At 33.6% G+C, this 21,224-nt stretch overlaps 1 protein-coding gene and 1 long non-coding RNA gene across 2 annotated transcripts; one reads left to right on the top strand and one right to left on the bottom strand.

Moving 5' to 3' along the window:
• Positions 1-17,276: 17,276 nt before the first annotated feature.
• On the top strand, positions 17,277-18,390 carry LOC109122097 (uncharacterized). The gene is made up of 2 exons (XR_002029537.2): positions 17,277-17,952; positions 18,023-18,390. It is a non-coding gene; the product is annotated as an uncharacterized LOC109122097 (long non-coding RNA).
• A 69-nt stretch (positions 18,391-18,459) lies between these two features.
• LOC109122096 (heavy metal-associated isoprenylated plant protein 9-like) lies at positions 18,460-19,667 on the bottom strand. The gene is made up of 4 exons (XM_059743015.1): positions 19,254-19,667; positions 18,940-19,127; positions 18,644-18,818; positions 18,460-18,558 (listed from the first exon to the last, which is right to left on the bottom strand). The coding sequence occupies exons 1-4, from the start codon at positions 19,269-19,271 to the stop codon at positions 18,460-18,462; spliced, it is 480 nt and encodes a 159-aa protein (XP_059598998.1). The 5' UTR covers positions 19,272-19,667.
• Positions 19,668-21,224: the final 1,557 nt, after the last annotated feature.

Here is a 21,224-nt window from a genome sequence, read left to right as displayed (position 1 = left end):
TTTTTCTCTCTTGCAGCTAACTCTTACAACACTCTTGGAACCCCTTGCCGAGCTCTGCTTTGGGAGGAAGCCTTTGAGCCCTATTTATAGCAAAGGCTTGAAGGCTTTATGCATTGGATGTCTTCCACGTGTATGCAGGAGGTAAATTTGCTTTCTTCTTCTTCATTTGGTCACATGGGTAATGAGTCATCTTGCTTTTTACTTTAAAGGACGGATTTTACTATTCACAAAACACTATTCACTTTTTTTTTTTTTTTTTTTTTTTACAAACTGTGCACTGTGCACTTCTTCAGACTTCATATACTGTTCGTTTTTTTTTTTTTTTTTTTTTTTTTTTTTTTTTTACTGGATAATCACAAGAGAGCTACTTTACAGATGTACAAAAGATTCTTGATTCTTGATATCTCTTAGTTGAGCATTTCTAAGAGATATTTCTCAAAAGTTTTTCTGGCTTCTTCTTCAAGGACATATTCTTTTTTATACTTATCAACAAGATAAGTAAATTGAGTTTGAAACAAAAGAGGGACTTCATGAAAGTTATTTGCAGAGATGATTTTTTGAATATTATCTTCAGTAATGAGATTATAGTTAGAAGAACTATAAATCTCAGAATCAAGGTCTCTTGCAATCATTCTTGATCTCCAATGTCTGATTTGTTTTTTGAGACTGGATTTAATACAGGGCCAAGGGTCCTCTGTACCAAACAACTGATGTTTTCTCTGATTGGCTTTGAGTAAAATGAGATGCTGAGCAGGGTAGACTCCTCCATCATTCGACCATTCAGGAGGTTTACTCTCTATGATGAGTTCAACAGATTTGAAATCATTGATGAAGGCATTTAAAACACAAATAGCTAATTTTCTTCCAAATTTATCAGTTTGATCAGGATGAGAGAAAATCAATTGATAAAGAACTCCATAATCCATGAGAAGGGTTGGAGTTAGCTCTATTGACTCATTGTTGAATTTAATGACTATTGGTTTATAACTGTCTAAGTCAATGTTGGCTTTGCATATACTGTAAGTAAGAGCACACTTACAGTCATGCCTTTCTAATGGAATTTCTCTACACAAGGGATCGGTCTTTGGACAATTATTATAAGTATTGTCATAACAAGAAATCCAAGTGAAGCTCATCCCTTGAATAGTAATTCCAAAAGTGCTACAGTCAGCAAGAAATTGCATGATATGCTCTTGCTTTGCTTCTCCTGTAGCTTTAGCCTTTTCACATATCATCTGTCTAATACTTTCAAGAAGGTCCAAATTTTTCAACTTGAAAAATGAAAATCTGGAAATTTGACATTCTTGGCCTTCCTGGGAAAGTTTTGAATCTTCATTTGGTTTTGAAAGTTCTTTTTGAAATTCATTTTGAAAATCTTTTGAAAATGCATCTTTGGATCCTTTTGCTTTTTTCCTGCAAATGAAATTTTCAAGATCTGTATCTATTGGGGTGCAATGTATATCAGAACTTGAAGGGTTAGAAAAACTTTCTAATTTATCATTTAACTGTTTAAAATGGAAAGATAAGGCATTTAAAGCTTCCAACTTTTGAATATCACTTTTTGCATTCCAGAGGTTGTCTAAAATGCATTTTTGTGATCTGTCTAAACCTTCAATATCTTTATGAATCCGAAATGACAGATTACATTTAGGAAATACTGGAAGAGTAAATTTCCCAAATGTAATTCTTTCTTGCTCCATCTGTACACAAAGTTTAAATGTTAGTATCTTTATTGAAGAATAAAACAAATATCTAATGGTTTTGTCTTTATCATACCAAATTTGAAAATATATTGAGTTCATGAGGGGAACATAATTTCTAATAATGATATTAAAATGAGTTTTTGAATATTTTGAAATCACATTTATTGACTTATATGAGCATGCACAAATGCCATCACAATCTTTTTGATTATCTGATTCTTCTTCTAGACTTGATCCTTCACTTGATATTTCTTGAGTTATGAGGATTTGATTATCTTCTTCTGATTCATAATTTTCACTTGATTCATCATTTTCTTTATCAATCATTAATCCTATCATTAAATTTTTGAGTTTATCACTTATTTCTAATGAATTGATTTTATTTTCTAATTGACAATCTCTTGAATAATGACCTACTTTTCCACATTTATAACAAGTAGGTGTTTTCTTTTTTAAATTTGATTTATTTGGAGGTTTTGATTTATTAGGAGTAGATTTTACAAACTTCTTTTGAAATTTTGATTCTGTTGAAGGTTTTTTACTTTTTATTTTATTTTGTTTATTTTTTCTTTTTGAAGGGGCAACTAATGTATCATAACCGTAATACGAACAAAATTTTCCTAATTCTTTTCTGTTATCTTGTTTCTCTTTTTTCATTTGACTCTTTAATTTAAGATCTGTACAAAGAGCTAAACCTTCATTATTAACAAAAGTAATTAATTCTCCATAAGTTAATGACTCATAAGGAATCCTACCATTATGAATATTTCTTATTCTTTGTCTAACTTTTTCTGCAAATAAGGTGGGTAATCCTGATATAAATTTTTCTTTCCAATAATGATTTCCACAATCAGGTCTTGACATAACTTTGACTAGAAACATATCCTTATACCACTTAAAATCTTGAAGTGTTGGACATCTAAGATTGTTAAGGATTTCAGAAGTTCTTTCTTGAAAATAGACTGGATCTCCTATAAAATGTTTTGTTATTGCAAATATTAGAGTATTGACAGCATCTTCTTCATAAGTTTGGACTGATGTTCCTTCTTCTTTGATTATTGTCTTTTTTGCATTTAATATATATTCTCTATCATTTTGACTTAAATAATGATCCCACCATCCTTTAAGCAAACCAGTGAATCCTATGACCAAGGCACCGGCAGCATGAAAGTCAGAATTACTAGTCTTGATTCTATATGCATTAGCAGCCATCATCATTTCATGAAGCAGATTGATTATTTGATGTTCACTCATTCCATCTATATTCCATTCATAAAAACTACTACCATCATAACTAGCAGCTAATTGATAATTTCTTTCTTCTAATTGGACATCAGGAAAAGAGGGTTTTGAATAATAATTTTTTCTACTTACAAAATTATTAGAAATTGCATTGACTGTTGCAGGAGGTTTTACTATTGAATCAGGAGACATTTTGAATTGTTCTTCTATTTTATTGATTTCTGATTTTCCTTTTGTTATGGTTTGAATTTGATTCTTAGTTTGATTAATACCATTAATATTGAGTTTATCTAATCTAATTTGTATTTCTTTTAACATTATTTATGTTGGTGTGGCTAATTGAATATTTGATTTTGCAGCATTTATAGGAATAATAAAAGGTTGGTCTGAACTCTTAGAAGATGATGATGACGAAGATGATGATGATGATAAAGTTGAAGAAACTTTTGAAGAAAATTGTAATTTTGATGTTGTTTCTCCTATCCTCTCTCTCGGGACAGAAGAAAACAAAAATTGAGAAATTTTTGTTGTCTGTTGATTCACATGTTGAAGAGAATGATTTGTATAATTTAATTGTTGTTGAATTTGTCTAATGTCTTTATAAATTATGGGACTTTGTTCATCTTTAGTTCTTGGAATTTTAAAGGGTGATGCAGAAATTGAATTATTGTCAAAATTGAATTGATGATTATTTAAGGGTGGTTGTGAACCTAATTCTGAGGTTATTGTTAAAATTCTTTTTTGAATATTTTCTGAGTGTTTTAAGGCTAATTGGTGTCTTTCTTTATCTCTTAAAGTTATAATTTGTTTTCTTTGTTTTTTAAGTTTGAAAAACCAATAGAAAAAGGGAATAGTAATTTTCTTTTGATTCATATATTTTTCATATTGTTTTCTTAGTGCATTTCTAGTTTGAGGAGGAAATGTTTGAAAATAAACTCTTTTTGAATCATTTTTAGGAGAAAAATAATATGATTTTATCCATTCTATATTAGGAGTAAAAGGAGTCTTTTTGTAATTTTTCTTATGAATTATGTTGACTTGATTAGGAAACATATCTGAATGAGTAGGAGACACAGGAGGAGATTCATTTTGTTGATAAACAGGAATAGGAATTTTTGGAGTAAAATTGACACTATTTAAGCTAGCATTTGAAGTAGAAGGTCTTGAAGACACGAAATCTTGATTGAAAGAATATCTAGATGCTGGAGAAAATTCTATTTGAATAGTACCATCAGTATGTTGAATAATTTTTGAAGGAGTTGTTAAAGGTTTAATAGGTTTTGGATGAGTTAAATCTTTTAATTCCCATTGACTCCCTTGAGTAATTTCATTCCATTTTAATTTCTTAGGAACAAAAGCTTGGGTATTATTAGGATTATATTGTAATAATAATGTTTCATCCTTGACAGATTGACATATGGCTCTAGGATTTAATTGAGTAGTCATGACTTTATAATATATCCTATAAATTATTGCTATAGTTTGAGCTTCTTCTACAAAATTCATATTTTTAGTTTTAATATTTAAAGTTAAACTAGAAAGTATACTAGGATCATTTATGTTCATAGAAAAGTTTGGAAAACAATTAAAATAAATAGGACCATTAGCAAGGTTTGAATCTATCATGCTAAGTATTGAATCAGTAAAATTTATAGATCTAGCATCTCTAAGACATGTAAACACAGGAATATCTAATCCTAGCCTAAATAAAGGTTTTATAGCAACTTGAACTAATCCTATATGAATATAATTAAATTTCTTCTTATGATGATTAATAGTATTTTGACTTAATAATTGAAGACTTTCTAAATTTTGATTAAGAGATATAGTTTTTTCTTCAGTTTTTATTGAATAATTTTGATTAAATTCAAAATTTCCTTGTTGATATATTGTATTAATTTTCATGTGAGGAATTGACCAATTATGAAGTTGACTCTCTATTTGAGCAATATTTATTTCTTAACTATTAACTATATTTTGAGTAAGTGATGATGCAGTAAATGATGCAGATGATGATGCAGAACTATCAGTAGACCTAAGTGATTTGGAAGAACTACCTCTACTTAATCTCCTAATAATATTACTCAGTGTCACAGAAAATAATCACAATTTTATCCTTAATCAATTCAGATAATTTCCTGAACAGGGACCACCACAAGCGGATCAACACGGGACTTACGCTCCTTCTGCCCTTAACACCGCTTATCACAGGCTGACCAAACCGTTCACAGGAAATTCAACCCGAACTAAGTCAGGACTAAATGTGCGATTAATCACTGTTCCAACTTATTATTTAATTCTTACTTTATGTATTAAGATTATTTGGTGAAATTAACTTAAATTATTCTAAATCATTAAATTAACATATTTATCGTCATAAATTATAATTAAGGCAAAAGAGTTTGAGTAATAGTGGAAGTTGTAAAATAACAAAGGAAATCGTGAAGTTAACTAGGATAAATGAGGGTAAAAAAATAAAATGAAGATATGAAATTAAAAATAAGTTAATTGTTTTACTTATTACTTAAAATTATTTTTTTACTTTAAGTCATATCATTAAATTATTTTACCAAATATTTTTAATTTACTTAATGATTTAAATCAAATTATTAAATCACTTTAAGTTGGTTTGCCAAACACCCAATTAGTATAACAACATAAATTTTAAATAATACTTTGAGCATGTTTGAGATACGGGAATGAGAAGTAGGTATGAATATATTATTTATTTTCTTATCGATTCTCATGTTTGGATAATTTAAGTGACAATGAAAATGAAATCAAGAATAATTCCAAAATAATTGAAACCTCACTTTCATCGTTACGATGTACAAATAGCATGCTTCTTAATTAAATTAAAACCGTTATATTACCACATCCAATTATGAGATAGGTTATCCGATTATATGTAACAGGAGCTTTAAATACAATTTTGTCATCCTAGCATCAACAGGAGATACGTCATTACCTATACAATGACCAAGTATTTAATTGTCTCTTTTCCTCACTTGCTTGGTGATTTGCTTTAATCAATTCTTATTGTTGTAAGAAGTAACAATGACAAAAAAAAAAAAAAAAAATCATCAAAAGTTGTTTTATGTTGGGTTGGGATTTTGGTTTGGACAATAATAAAAGGGTTTAATATCCACTCAACCTAACCTTCAATTAATAGACTTATGGCAAGGGTACATACATACATACAAAAGAATTGATTATACTAGTTCTAATGGAATGCAGAATAGAGATGGAGGTTGAGGACTACATATAGAAGGCCAAAACATCATGCAATAACCAAACATTGATTTCCTATCCACCGATGAATCAGCATAGTTTGCACCTCTATAGGCTTCTAGTGTGAGTGCATTATTCCTTTCGAATAGAACTCCCTTTCCTAGACTACCTTTTAGGTAGTGTAACACACAGTAGGCAGCTTGAAGATGTGTCTCCCTTAGATCATGCATAAACTGACTAATCATGCTTACTAAGTATGCTATATCTAGTCGTGTATAAGCAAGATAAATGAGTTTTCCTACCAATCTCTAATACATTTCTTTATCAACAACTAGTTCTTCTTTTGTTTCCCCTGATTTTTGGTTTGGCTCAATTGGTGTAGTTTCTGGTTTACAACCAAGTTTTCCTATTTCTTTCAAGAGATCTATCACATATTTTTGCTGTGAGATAAAAATTCTCTGTCTTGAGTATGAGACTTCAATTCCAAGGAAATATTTCAGTCTTCCAAGTTCCTTAATTTCAAATTCTTTGATCAAACACTGTTTCAGATCTTGTTTCTCCTTCTTGTCATTTTCTGTAACAATAATATCATCAACATATACTAGGAAGGTTGTCACTCCCCCTGTGGCCGAATGTTTGATGAAAAGAGTATGATCTCCTTGGCTCTGTCTATACGTTGCTACTTTCATCACTCTAGCAAATCTCCCAAAACCAAGCTTTGGGCGATTGTTTCAGCCCATATAAGGCCTTTCTCAATCTACACACCTTATTAACCGTTTCCTCTCCTTCAAATCCTGGTGGAATGCTTATACAAATTTCCTCTTCTAGGTCCTCATGCAAGAAAACATTCTTCACATCATATTGTTGAAGTTGCCAATTAAAATGAGCTGCCAAAGATAACAGGATTCTCATAGTGTTCATTTTTCCCATAGGAGCAAATGTCTCTTGATAATCAACTTCATATGTCTAAGTATATCCCTTAGCAATCAATCTTGCTTTATAATTTTCAAGAGAACCATTAGCCTTGTATTTCAAAATGAAAACCCATTTGCAACCCACTAGGTTCTTCCCTTTTGGCTTATCAACAATCTTTCATGTTTTATTCTTTTCCAATGCATCCATTTCCTCTCTCATAGCATTCCTCCACTCTCTTTGTGAAAATGCCTCAGATAAAGTATTTGGAACAAAAATAGTGTTTAGACTCACAATAAAATTTCTATGTTGTGGTGACAAATGTTTAAGAGACACATAATGGGATATCGGATATAAAGATCATTTTATGCATTCTCTGGTACCTTTTCTAAGAGCAATAGGAATATCTAAATCCCTATTTGGTGTTTGAACATATTATATATGCAAAGATCATTCAGAACTTACCATGTTTTCATTAGCAGGGCTTGGGACGTCATTTGGAACTTGTATCAGGTCTGGTACAGTTGTTTTTCTCGAATACACCTAAGGAAATCACACAGAGTCATTAATACGAACAAAAGCTGGAGTAACTACTGGTGTAGACACATGTTTTGGGACTGACATATGTTTAGGTACTGAGATAGACTAAATGGAGGTTGGAACATTTTGTTTTTAAGTAGAAGGAGATTGAATCGAGATCACCGTGATCTTTATCTTCTATGAGTAAAGTCTCCCTCTGAAGACAAGACTGCATGAAGTATGGTTTCTTTTCAGCAAAGGTGACATCGGTAGATATGTAAAATTTTATAGAGGGAGGATGATAACACTTATACCTTTTTTGTGTAGATGAAAAGCTAAGAACCACACATTTGATTGCTTTGGGGTCTAATTTTCCTCTATTACTCTAGGTATGAGGCTAATTGATGTTCTGACATGTCGATAGAATTTTACAAGGGTTTCCAACGGAGTCTTGAAATCTAATATTTTTTAGGGTAGTCTATTGATCATGTAAGCGGCAGTAAGAACAACCTCTCCCCAATAAGATTTAGGAACATTCCCCTGAAATAACAGTGCTTGAGTAGTGTTGAGTAAATGGTCATTTTTTCTTTTAGTGACCCCCTTTTGTTGTGGTGTGTTTACATGGGATGATTCATGAATAATGTCTTCTTTTTTTAAGTAAGGTGTCAAATTTTGGTTGAAGTATTCCTTTGCATTGTCTGACCTAAAGATTTTAATTTTTACCCCAAATTGGTTTTGAATCATGGAGTGAAAGTCAAAGGACAACATTGCTTACATCATATTTTTGTTTGATTAAGAATATCCAAGTAACCCTAGTACAATCATCAATTAGAGAAACAAACCAATGAGACCCGAAAATATTTGGAATTGTGGATGGTCCCCAAATGTCACTATGGATCAATTCAAAAGGATGCGAACTTCTTTTATTACTAATAGGAAAGGATACACGAGTATGTTTTGCAAGTTCACAAACATCACAATGACATTCTATGATATCAATCCTTTAAACAAAGAGGGAAACATGATATTTAAAACTCTAAAAGAAGGATGACCAAGATGAAAGTGATTGAGCTGAATGACATCTTTATTTGAAGAACTAGGAAATGATAAGGACAAATTATTCATGACTTTATTTGAAGAACCTAATGTTTAAAGATAGTAAAGCCCATTCCTTTCCTTAGCAAGTCCGATCTTCCTTCCCGAACACTGGTCCTAAAAAACACAATAAGGATGAAAAATTGCATAACATTTTAGGTCTTCCGTGAGCTTTTGAATTGAAACTAGATTTGTTGACAATTTTGGTACATGAAGGACATTTTTAAGAATGAGGGATGGTGTCACATAGACATCTTCTAATCTTGCAACTGTAGCAAGAGAACCATTTGCTACCATAATTTTCCTACTACTAGGACACGGACTATAAGTGCAGAAATATTGTGAAGTGTGACTCATGTCAATGGCTCCTAAGTCAATTACCCAATAGTTGACCAAACACTTTTCTGAGACATGAAATCTAAAAGGGAATGGAGACTTACCTGAGAGCGCCAATGAACATGCATCAGAAGGCTTGTCAAAAGATCCTAACAAGCCTCTTAAGTCTTTCAATCTCTTCACTATGAAGACCTCCTTTCTCCTGTCTCTCGCTTTGCTTGGTTTGTTCTGTCAAATTAGCCTGAGATTTCTGCTGGCCTCCTTGATTTCCCCATTCTCAGCTTGATGTTGATGGTTTACCATTCAATTTCCAATAATGCTCCCCGATATGCCTTGGGTTATAGTAAGTGCACCACAAATTATCCTTGTTGTCTTTGCACAGATTGTCTTTGTTGTCTCTCCCCAAGACTCTTATTAGGTCTACTTTCCCTCTTTTTTGTGGCTGGGTTTGTTCATTTTTAGTCACCAAGGCTGAACCTTCTAAAGTTTGAGGCTCAAGCATTATACCCCTTCGACTTTCTTCTACCTTAATTAGAGAGATTGTCTTCTCCAATGAAGGTGTCTCCTCCTTTCCAAGTATCTGAACCCTAACCTGATCAAATTTAGGATTGAGTCTAACCAAGAAATCATAAACTCGGTCCTTCTCAATGAAGTTCTTCAAGATGATAGTGTCTTCTGAACATTTCATCTCAAATACTCGATAGTGATCAAGTTCCTGCCACAAATTCTTCAATGAATTGGTATACTCTATCACTGTTCTGCTCTCTTATTTGGTAGCACTTGTCTCTACCTTAATTTCATACACTTGGGCTGCATCACGAGCTTTTGAGTAGGTTTGACGAATGGAGTCCCAAATTTCCTTTGCTGTTGTTAGAAACATATAGGTATCACTAATTGCAGGATCCATTAAGTCCCACAACCATGATGATCATGGAATCATGTTTTTCCCACTCTTCAAACATTGAGTCTCCTTTTTTTGGTTTTATCCTGAGAATATGGCTAAGTCTCCCTTTGCCCTTCAGATATGTTTTAATAAATTGAGACCACTTGAGATAATTTTTCTCATTTAGTCTGTAACTGGCTCTGACATTCTGCAGATCTCCCATCATTTGATTAGAGTTAACCTTGTTTGACGGAATAGAGATTTTTGAAGGTGTGATTTCAAATATGGACATAGTAATAGAGGGTAGAAAGATAAGGAAGAGAAAGGCTAGAGTAAAAAACAACCCTGGAAATGGGTTTGAAGAAGACAACGCAACAATGAAGGTTGACATAATGCAACAATGAAGGCTGCACAGAAAGAGAACCCTAAAAAAGGTTTAGAGCTCTGATACCATGACAAGAAAAATAAGAGAATGATGATTTCTCATTGAACATAATAATTGATACACAACAATATATATATTATTCTAGGAAAAAACTAATTTAGAAAAGTCAAACCTATAAATCCCGTGATTGAAGGGATAATATAAATCCCAAAGGATAATTTTCCTAACTAAATATACATACATTGATTTGTTTTCTAACAATTAGGCTATGATAACTATACAATTCAATAGGGACAATGAAAAATCGAGCAAAAAAAAGTCCTAAACATATGCTAAAAAAAAAAAGCAAGGTGAGAGGGAAAATAATGATAAAAAAATATGAATGTTGGGGACAAAATGGAGGGGCTATAGTGGGACATGATTACATATACAAAAGTAGTGACAGTTGTAATCTTGATTAGGGTTGTCAAAAAACAAAACTATCATCACCTCTAGTAGAACTACCGACTCTCGGAGAAAGGAAGAATAAAAAGTTTTTTTTAAACAGTTGGACCTTCCACTCATCTTGTTCCGATCTTGACACGTCATCTTAATATAAACCAAGTTGATGATATGGAAAGGAGTAAAATTATGTAAGGAGTTATCTTATGAGGAGCTCCTATGCAACAAGTTCATACAATTATTAATGGTCTTGTAGTGCGATCATCTTATTGAAGAACCTACATGGGAGACAAAGTGTAAGATGAAAAGACAATATCCCTATTTGTTTAGGTAGAAGTATAAGAAATTCTGAGGACAAAAATTAATGAAGGGGTAGAGATTGTAACAACCCTGGTTTTAATAATAATACTTTTGAAGTTTCTTTTTAACCACCTTCTTACTAAGCAAGCAAGACAATCACCTTCTTTTCTATCCCTTAGCAAGTATGAGGTGTCAAAAACATGTAACCAAGTATGATGCGTTGAGAGCATGCAAACAAGTATGAGGTGTCGAAAGCATGTAACCTAGAGAGGACACTAGTCCGCTTTCATCGCTTGACACCATGTGTGGAATGGTGACTCAAAAAGCTACTGTACATGCCAAGTAGCCGCAAAGATCAAACACGTGCCACGTGTCGTCTCCATGCAATAAGTGAGACACTAATCACTTCCCTTAGATCGACACCTAGCGACGAGTCACCTATATGTTTACTTACTTTAGTTTCCTATAAATAGGGTGTTCACCTACCAAGAAAGGAAAGAAGAGAAGCATGAAAAAGCTCTTATGGTGATGCTATTCCAAATGTTTGATCTTGAGTTATCGTAACAAAGGTCGCACGAAAATTCCAGTCTAAAAGGTGAGTGACCTTATAATGCATGATTTTACTTGGTTTTAGAATTGTGTATCTCATGCTTAAAATGTTATATGTAGTGATTATTTTTTAAATATCATGAGATACGCTTTGAAAATGTGTTGGTTTAATACTATGTTTATAATAAATATGTGTTCCTTGTATTCTTGATATATATGTATAAAAATAGTTAAGATGGTTTGGTGATCATGAAGGGATAGGTATGGTTTAGGGAAGCTTTGTCCAATAAGGCTGGGTTTTAAGTAGGACCATTGTAACCCCTCCAATATTTCCTGGGAACTTACCTAGTACGTACTATTCACTAAAAATCACTAGGTACTATCATTATGGTACTTTATACATTATTACTATGGATGCAATTGTACTATACCCTGATTCTATACATGCCATAGAGATGGAGGGGCACATTATAACTAATTGACCTAGTAATCTTTTGTGTCGAGAAATGAAGGGGCACTGAAGTAGTTTGTATGAGAAGTGTGCCAAGAGATGTAGCAGTTATATTGCATGATATTGGAATGTGCTTAGAGTTGGAGTGGCACCGTAACTATGAATTATGCATGTGTTTGATTGATTATACATCGGGTTGTCCGTTGTTGTATGCCTACTTGATTGTGATACCATATATTATCTATGTTGAGTGTTACATGCATAATGAAACTCCATTTTCTATCTTAGACTGACCATTCTAAAACCTGCATTATATGATCATTCACTGACTTATACTCACTTTGTAGTTCCCTAAAATTTTCAAATGAGAACTTAGTAGAACTAGATACCGAGCAAGTAACGGAGGACAGTTAAGAAGGCATATAGTTGTTGTTGCCCTTTTCTTTTTTGCTTCTTTTAAGATAGATTACTGGCATATAGTCATTTATTTAGGTCTATTACAAGTCTTTGGTCCCTTAAGGTCAACTCTTATGTACTCAAAACTTTGTATTTTGGAAGAGTAATGATTATATAGTTCCTTTAACATGTGTCCTTGTGCTACTCTGATACGGTTTATTTGATCACAAATTAATTTTTCTTCATAGAGAGAAGTCACTACCTTGCGGGGATGGTGGTTGCAAGGGCGGGTCATCACATTTGGGGTCTCAATTCTCATGTCTATTTAGAATTGTCATAATTAAAAACCTTCCTATTTCACCAATTCTTGAGTCTTCTTATCCCCCCCCCCCCCCTTTTTTTTTTAACTTTAACTTCCATTGTAACCTCTCTAATTTTGAGATAGAAGATCTAGAAAGACTTATGTCTCGCTTTCTTGCTTGCATCTATCTCCATCTGCTCCAGATGCGAGAACTCGGTCTTTATCTTCTTTGGGTTTATTTACAATATTGTCTTTCTTTGTAGTCTTGTCTAATCATTCTAATCAAGTTCCTTTCTTCCCAACTAAGAAATCTCAGGCCCCTCTTAAGGTTAAGTCCTTTGCTTAGTTATTGGCACACAAGAAGGTGAACACCAACAACATGCTACAACAAAGAAGATCCTACAAAGCCCTCAATCCTGATGTTTGTATGTTGTGTATGGAGCGTGGAGAATTGGTAGATCATCTTTTTTTGCATTGCTCTTTGACTATAGGGTTGTGGCACAAATTATTTGGATTGGGGAAGCTAGACCGGGTTCCTCCTAGGAGTATTTCTGATATGATGACCATTGCATATAAGGGATTGGGAAACTCCACCAGAGGATTGGTGTTGTAGCAAAATGCTCATATGATTTTGATTTGGGTTGTGTGCCATGAAAGAAATGCAAGAATTTTTTAGGAAAATGCGAGGACTCTAGTAGTTCTTTGGGATATTATTCATTTCTTTGCTTTCTTTTGGGCATCTTGCACCACAACTTAAAAAGGGCATTCCCCTTAACGTGACCCAACTTAATTGGGTGTGGGTGTGTAGGTTCAAATGTGTGGACTAGTTAGGAAATGTTTTGTGTAATTGTCTTATGATGTATAGGTTTTTTTAGTATTTTGGAACGTCATTTGTTAAATTATTTGTTTTTGAGAGGATTTCTCATCATTCCTTTGTACTTTTTCATTCTTATTTAAATATATTATTTTGTTGTTTCTCATAAAGAAAGAAAGAAAAAACTACTAGGTTTAACTAAAAGAGTTTTATGCTTTTGGATTGAATTTCAAAACTTTCAAATAAAGTATCAACAATTATTTAATATATACATATGCCCGCACAAAAGAAATTTGGTAGAAAAAAAAAACTCTATAAATTAAAAAACTTGAATTGAGAATTCCCCAGTTTGAACCTAAAAAAGAGTTTCTATGCAACTAGATTGAATATCAAAAGTTTCAAATATTGTACTGAGAATTGTTTATCAGATATATTTGTAGGCCTAATACACATGCACGAACTAAAATTTAGCCAAGAAAAAACATGTAGAAGTATGAGAAGTCATTATCATAGAAAATACTCTACCCTTTAGAGACCAAATCTTCAAGTACATTTTCAAATTGAAACTCTAATGGATTTTCTTCAACCCAATAATTTTCCTTTCCTTCAATCAAGAGTGGAATTCTACCATAGGCTGGTTAAGAGGCTTGATCATCTAAATTAGAAAATTAATAAGAACAATCCAATGGATATATTAATGTCAAACACACTACTAATGAACATAATTACCTACCATTCTGACCAAATGAATCCATATGCACCATTAAAAGTAGCACCTTCCTTAACTTAAACACTTCTGGATTTCGTAAATTCTAAGCTCAAAACTTTTGATTATAATTAATAATTGATATGTTCAAGATACTTGGCCTAGTTAGTTCATGTTTGAAAAAATTGCCACATAGGCCTATGCAATTTACTCGGTTTGTTTTACTTTTTATTTTTCCTTTTATTTTTATGTCTATGTTTTAAAAAGCTAAAGCTCTTTTATATCTACTATAAAAGCCAGACCCAATTCCTAATGAAAGAACTAATGCTTAATGAAAGAACTGATGCTTAATGGAACAGATCCAATTCCTAATGAAAGAACTTTAAGGTTTTAAAGTTTTGTAGTGATTGGAAAATTAAAAGATTTCAACTGTTGTTGATTTTTTTTTGTTTCAAGAAAGACATACCAAATGTTTATAGACTGGATCATACAAGAAAAAGATCATTCTGCTTACCAAGGTCAGCTTTATAGGGTCATTCCCCAACTTGGACACATTGTATGAAATGTAGAAGGTTAGTGAGTCAAAAACATTTCTTTTACTTCAAAAATCCCACCAAAACAAAGAAGGTGTTATTTTTATTAGCAGATAACATAGATTTACCTCGTCATGTATTTTTGTAATCTCTCCTGCCATGACATATTGGCCGCAATGCATTAAATGACAGTCATAATCCATTGGTGGAATTGTATCTTCCACGACATACAAAACCAAAAAGCCTCAAACATGCGTATCCATAATTTCCAAAACCATGCAGACAACCACAAGCCAAATGTAGTATCATCTCCATGCCTATAAAATGTGAAGACCAAGAATAGGCACCATGCATGCACTAACGAATGGATGGTTAGAGCATATGACAACTAATTATAAGTGACATGTATATAAACTTTCATATTGATTCTATGTTTACAGTAGCTATCTTTCAAAAACAATTATTGCATGTCACTGAAGAATGAAGTTTCCTCGAGAAACTGATGAACCTTATGCAGGGGAATAAAGAATATTCATGTCGTTGTTATATAACTTAAGTATTACTTTGCAAGAACCAAACCCTAAGAGAAAGGACTAAACAATTTTTTTCATAAGTCTTAAAAATTTAAAATAAAGGATAATGTTGGTTTTTTTTTCTTCAAAAAATCACTAATAAATGATAAATATTTGGTGATATGTTATATTGGTAGTTAGATCTTTTGTGATCCCTAAATTTTCCTTTTTTTTTTTTTAAATAAAAGACTTGATTTTTTTTCTTCCATATTTTCAGTAAAAAAAAAACTAGGTGTACCAACTTCCCATCCATTTTTTCATTTTCCCCATATGTGATATTTGAACCAATAATTCTACCAATATCATTGATTTTTTTGCTATAGCATCTTAAGCTAGTTTCAAGTTCTAGCCTTTTGATGCTTTAACATTGCATATTTTCTTATAAAACTCCTCATATCTAATGCAAACAAACTACAAATTGGTAAGAATACGAAACAATCTCTTCAATTCAAAGAATTAGTCATATAAGTCAAAATTGAGTTTAATTTTAGAAATTTTCTACAAATTCCATTTTATATGGAGAATCCTTAATCGGGGTGATAATGGAGGTTAGAAAATGATAACTTAATATGTTAATATATCACCTATATTTTTGATCGAGGAACTGCGAATAGGTAGTTGTCATGTTTTCTATACCTAATTGGAATATCTTAAATTTAAAACTTTTGGTCTTATTATATTTGAGTCAATTATTATTTTGGTTGATTATTGAGATTTAGAGTTAGTTTAACGATGTTATTAAAAAACACTTTCAACCTTAAAATAATAATACTTAATATTTTTTTTACTTGAATTCTTCTTGCAATTTTTATAATGACCAACACCTATATGTATTTATCATATCCATGATGCAACACTCCCCTATGCTCCTTAATAAATCACCTTAAAACCATATGGAGGTTTGATAACTTAGTTACTTATTGATATTTGTTTTTTCTTTCTAAATAAACGTTCAAGATTTTTCAAACTTGATCATAATTTTTAAAGTTTTTGAACAAGAGGAAACAATGACATGTATAGATTTTCTTATAATTTTATATTTAACACACCTATATAAGATTTTCAAATCCTTTTTATACCTAAAACCCAAGTAATTTAGTCAATAATTTTGAAAAGATTTCAAAACAAACATACCTAGGATTTATCCCATCAAATTCCAAAAAATAAAAAAATAAAAAGCCAAATTATATATAGTTAGATAGGGTAGGGTAGATCTAGTAATGTCCCCACTCAAATTTCCCATAAAAACATCTTATGTATTATATCATCAAATTTCAAAAAAATAAAAATAAAATCTTATATATAGTAATAGATTTTTAAAAATTAAACTGAATTCCTATAAATGTAAATTTAATTTTTACAACATAAAAAATAATTGCATTTCAAATACCACAAAAAATTTAGATAAAAATAATGTTATAAATTTTAAATAAAACTAAAAAGTAAATTTACTTTATAAATTGAATTTCACTCACCTCTCTCGAGATTGAGTTAAATGTCCTTAACCACAATTAATTTAAAATTTCATCAAATATCGTTTTTTATCCTATTTATTTGTTAATTTCATTTTTTTTTTCTTTCTTCAAGTTTTGAAAATTTATCACAATTGTATAAAAAAACCAAAAAAATAAAAATTATACTAAAATTTCATAGTACTAACTAATAATAAAAATAAAAGAGAACAATTTTGTCATAATTATTAGCTAAATGATCACCTATGCGTATTAAAATGATAGTCTTCTTACCTGTTTATGGTATTTGATTTTTTTAAAACCTTGGATAATTTTGGCTCACAAACGTGTCTGATTTTAATGCAAATTTAGGAACTTTTTGGCCATTGTGCCTTTATGGTAATTGTCCAGGGTAAAAATGTAAATTTATTATCAGAACTAAGGAGTGAAGTTAGCTTAGCTCTCATGCAGGTAGGCTCTATTCAGCACAACCTCCAAGAAACGCTCAAGAAAACTGGAAAGCGAATCGCATATAAACGAGATTTGAGAGACAGCCTCACTCCATGCTTTCCTATCAGTTTCTCGCATTTTCCCGAGAAAATCTCACGTCGTTTCCAAGAAAAAGCCCTACCACCGTATGGTTTCCAACCTCAAGCTGTGATAAGAGATGTTTCCTCCGGTTGACGACCCTCCCGATCTAGGGATCCCACCCAACCGCGGCCCTCTGCCCGTCAGGAGAAACCCTAACTCTAAACCTAACCCTCGCGTTTGTTCTGGCCATCGACGCAATGCCCAGCCGCAGGGGATTCGGGGGGTCCGAGCTCACCGAGGCTCTCTACGTGGGATTCTTGACGGGTTCTTTTATTTTTACTGCTTTGTTTCGTATCTGTTTCTCGCATTTTACCGAGAAAATCTCACGTCATTTCCAAGGAAAAGCCCTGCCACCGTATCGTTTCCAAACTCAAGCTGTGATAAGAGATGTTTCCTCCGGCTGACGACCCTCCTGATCTAGGGATCCCACCCAACGGCGGCCCTCTGCCCGTCAGGACAAACCCTCGCGTTCGTCCCGGCCATCAACGCAATGCCCGGCCGCAGGGGATTCTGGGGGCCCGAGCTCACCGAGGCGCTCTATGTGAGATTCTTGACGTGTTTTTTTTTTAATTTTTTATGCTTTGTTTATAGTTGTTCTGATGATCATGCAGAACAAAATCGGCGTGATAGAGCAGGAGTGGTCGTTTCTTGACGGAATTAAGTCTGGGACATCGTTGAAGTTCGGGTAGGAAAGTTTGTTAAGGAGGTTTGGAGAGCGGGACTGACTCGATCAGTTGCGGTCAGAAATGAGGATCGGCGTTCGGAGGCCTAGGCTTGCTCTTGTGAGTTTTTGCTTTGAGAATGGAGAATGTTTGCGTGAGGTATGATTGTTGGTGATTTATTTTACCGAGTCTTTCTGTTTTAGCTGTTGCAATTGGATTGAATTCTTTGTGTTCGATTTGATTCTTCTTCAATTATGTTAGAGAATCCTGTTGTTGTGGGTGTTGCATTTGGGAATCGAATTGCTTGGATTTGAGACTGTTCTGGATTTGTGTGGATTAATATTGATCTGATGAGTGTTGCGATAAAGAATTGGGGTTTATGTATATTAATCTTGATCTGTTTTGGCTGTTGCAATTGGGAGTTGGGCAGCACAGGCCTCACAGTGCATGTTCACATTGAGTTCCACAGTTGTTAATCCACTAACCTGCAGAAAATGGAAAATGCCATCAAATCAGCAGGAGAATTTATTTTATTTTATTTTATTTTTCAAAGTAGTTGCTGCATGAAACCTGTGAACTAACAACTTCTGGCATGGGTTCTCCCTCAGCTTCAGGCAGAGGGGATAAGACTTTAGCTCTTCTCTTGGTTTTCTTCATTATCCTATTGCACACAGCTTGTGGTTCAACTATTCCCTTTATAGTCACCTGGTTTTGAGCCATATCAATCATAACCTCCTTGACTCCTGTAAATGATGACAACAATGACAAAGAATCAGGTAATGAGAGAGCTGTGAGAGAGCTGTGAGTGAGCTATATTCACGTGGACAGGAAGAAAAAGAGTGAGAGAGAGAGAGAGAGAGAGAGCTCTTATTTTCATGAGGGACCTCTCTATCTTCTTGGCACATCCCACACAATGCAAATCTACAAACAAGACAAATGGTAATGGTGGCTTAGGTTCCTCCTTCTGCTCTTCTGGTTTTTCTTCTTTCTTCTCCTCTGCTTTTTCCTCCTTCTTCTCTTCTGCCTCTGGTTTAACTTCAGCTGGAGCTTGTTCCTGCCCAGATAACATTATCAATAAAAGAAATCAATGCAGGACTGAATCATACATAAAAAAATAAGATCCACTGAAAAGAATGAAGTACTCAAGAAACAGAAAAATAATCCTAAAGCCCCATTTCACCTTAGCTTCTTCACCCATTGATTATTCTCTCAAACTGAGAAGGATTCAGTGAAAAATGAGGGAGAGGCCTGAGAAAAGAGAGGAGGCAGCTTTTATACGTAGAAGTCGGATTGTAATGGGCGGTGGGTTGTGCAGTTTTTATCATATAAAGCAACCACACTGATTCCAGAGCACATGCAACACCACTAACTGTTCTGGGTACCTATTACTTAACTATTTCTTTTGGAGTTGTTTTCAATCTCCAAGGCTGAGAAGAAGAGAAAGGGGGGGAATAACAACTGGGCAGGGTCGGCAGATTTATAGAGAGAAGAGAGGAGGGCTGATGAAGCCAAGCAAGAGAGAATGATACATATAATTAAGAAGGAAAGCACTCCCATCACCCACCAACTGGTAGATTTTACATTTTTGTTTATAAGGTTCCATGAGAATGTGGTCAAGTGGCAGACATGTGTGACGAGGTATCTAGGCGATCTGGAAGCCAAGTTTGTCCGTAAACTTAGAATGGATCTGGTGTGGGAGACACCACACATCTTCAATGACCAAAACCAAGTAGGTCTATTTTTCTGATTAAATCTAATGACCGACATCCATATTAGAGGAAATGGGTCATTATAAAATGATACCAGAACCAATCCCAAACTCCGATGTGACACTTTTTCTGCTTGACCTCATAAGAAATGTTTGTCTATCTGAGTGGTCATGTAATCATGTGGGATAGAACAAGGATGTTGTGTTTGCATTGGTAGTAATTGTATTTAGTAGAGTTCTTTTTACTATGTAAATATGTTTTAAAGTCGTGAGAGTTTATTAGGCTGCAGGCGGGTAACTCTTTTTATAAATATATTGCCAAAAGTAGCCTTATCATGTCTAGTACTAATAGCCTAGTGCTACATCCTTTCTATACAATTTAGTTGGAAAAGAAGGTATTTTAGTAACTTAGTAGCTGGGGTGAATGAAACTTGGGGATGCTAAAGGGGTTAGGGTTTTGCGTGTAAAGATCTGCATAGTAGAAAGTAGGGATCACATGGGTTGCTGCATTACCATTTAGATCACAAAGCTTAACCCTTTTTTTCCCTTTTTCAATTGCTTTCCCTTGCTGCTCTTTTCGATAATTGGAAAGTTTTTCTGTTAGGCCTCTCTTTCTCATCAAGTGATTAGTTGTTCTTCAACATCAGAATCTCACTACCATATACCAAACTGCAACCTACCCTCTACTTAACCGTTTAGATTGACAAGCTACATTTCTCCTCCCCCTCAATCAAATCGAAACCAAAACTGTCCTTCAAAGGAAAATTTGAAAACTCATCCCCACCCTTTTGGTTTCTGGCTTTTGTCTCCAAAGTTTGATAGAGAAACTTACACCAAGAGAAGAAGAAACCCAACTCAATTTAGGTGTCAAACGTGGAAATGACTCAGCATGGGACAGTAACAAGCACCAACCATGAAAAGATTGGTCCAAGATCTCAACCACTAAGAAATCACCGACCAACCTCTCTCACAGCGTCCAGCCAAAAAGAAGTTAAACCCCAAAGCAAATTTCAAATTTGGTTGACCCCATGTAATATAACCTTCTCCCTTTTTGTATAATAAAGATTATACTGATGAGGGATTAGTGGGGTCATACAGCTATATTGGATGTGCGGTTAGCTGCATCTTGATGCATTTGCTCAGTCTAGTTATTAGGAAAAAGGAATCATACTCAACTGAAGGCTTTTATGGTATAACCATAGGCTTTTAGCTGCTGCTACCTAAAGCCTTTTCTGCTTGGGCTTTATTCCAATTGACAGTGAAATAGCAATGGGCAAGATGGTACTTCTGTGATGAAAGTTGAAGTAAAGGTGTAGGCTCCAAAGCTCCGCCATATGAATCTTAACTGCTTTGAAGCTGGTATACCCCAGAATGGTTAGACTCGTGAGCATACTTTGCTTGCCTTCACCCCTGGTGTCAAGGAAATAATATGTTGTTACAATG

Source organism: Vitis vinifera, chromosome 15, assembly GCF_030704535.1.
Source record: "Vitis vinifera cultivar Pinot Noir 40024 chromosome 15, ASM3070453v1".
In the NCBI taxonomy this organism is placed as follows: domain Eukaryota; kingdom Viridiplantae; phylum Streptophyta; class Magnoliopsida; order Vitales; family Vitaceae; genus Vitis; species Vitis vinifera.
Note: the sequence above shows the minus strand (reverse complement) of the source record. Positions and strands in the feature narration are given on the sequence as shown.

Coding starts and splice junctions, on each gene's coding strand:
- LOC109122096 (XM_059743015.1), bottom strand. Junction 18,819..18,939: donor AGGTCCCTCATGAAAATAAG/AGCTCTCTCTCT, acceptor GTCATCATTTAC/AGGAGTCAAGGAGGTTATGA. Junction 18,559..18,643: donor CAGAAGTTGTTAGTTCACAG/GTTTCATGCAGC, acceptor CATTTTCTGCAG/GTTAGTGGATTAACAACTGT.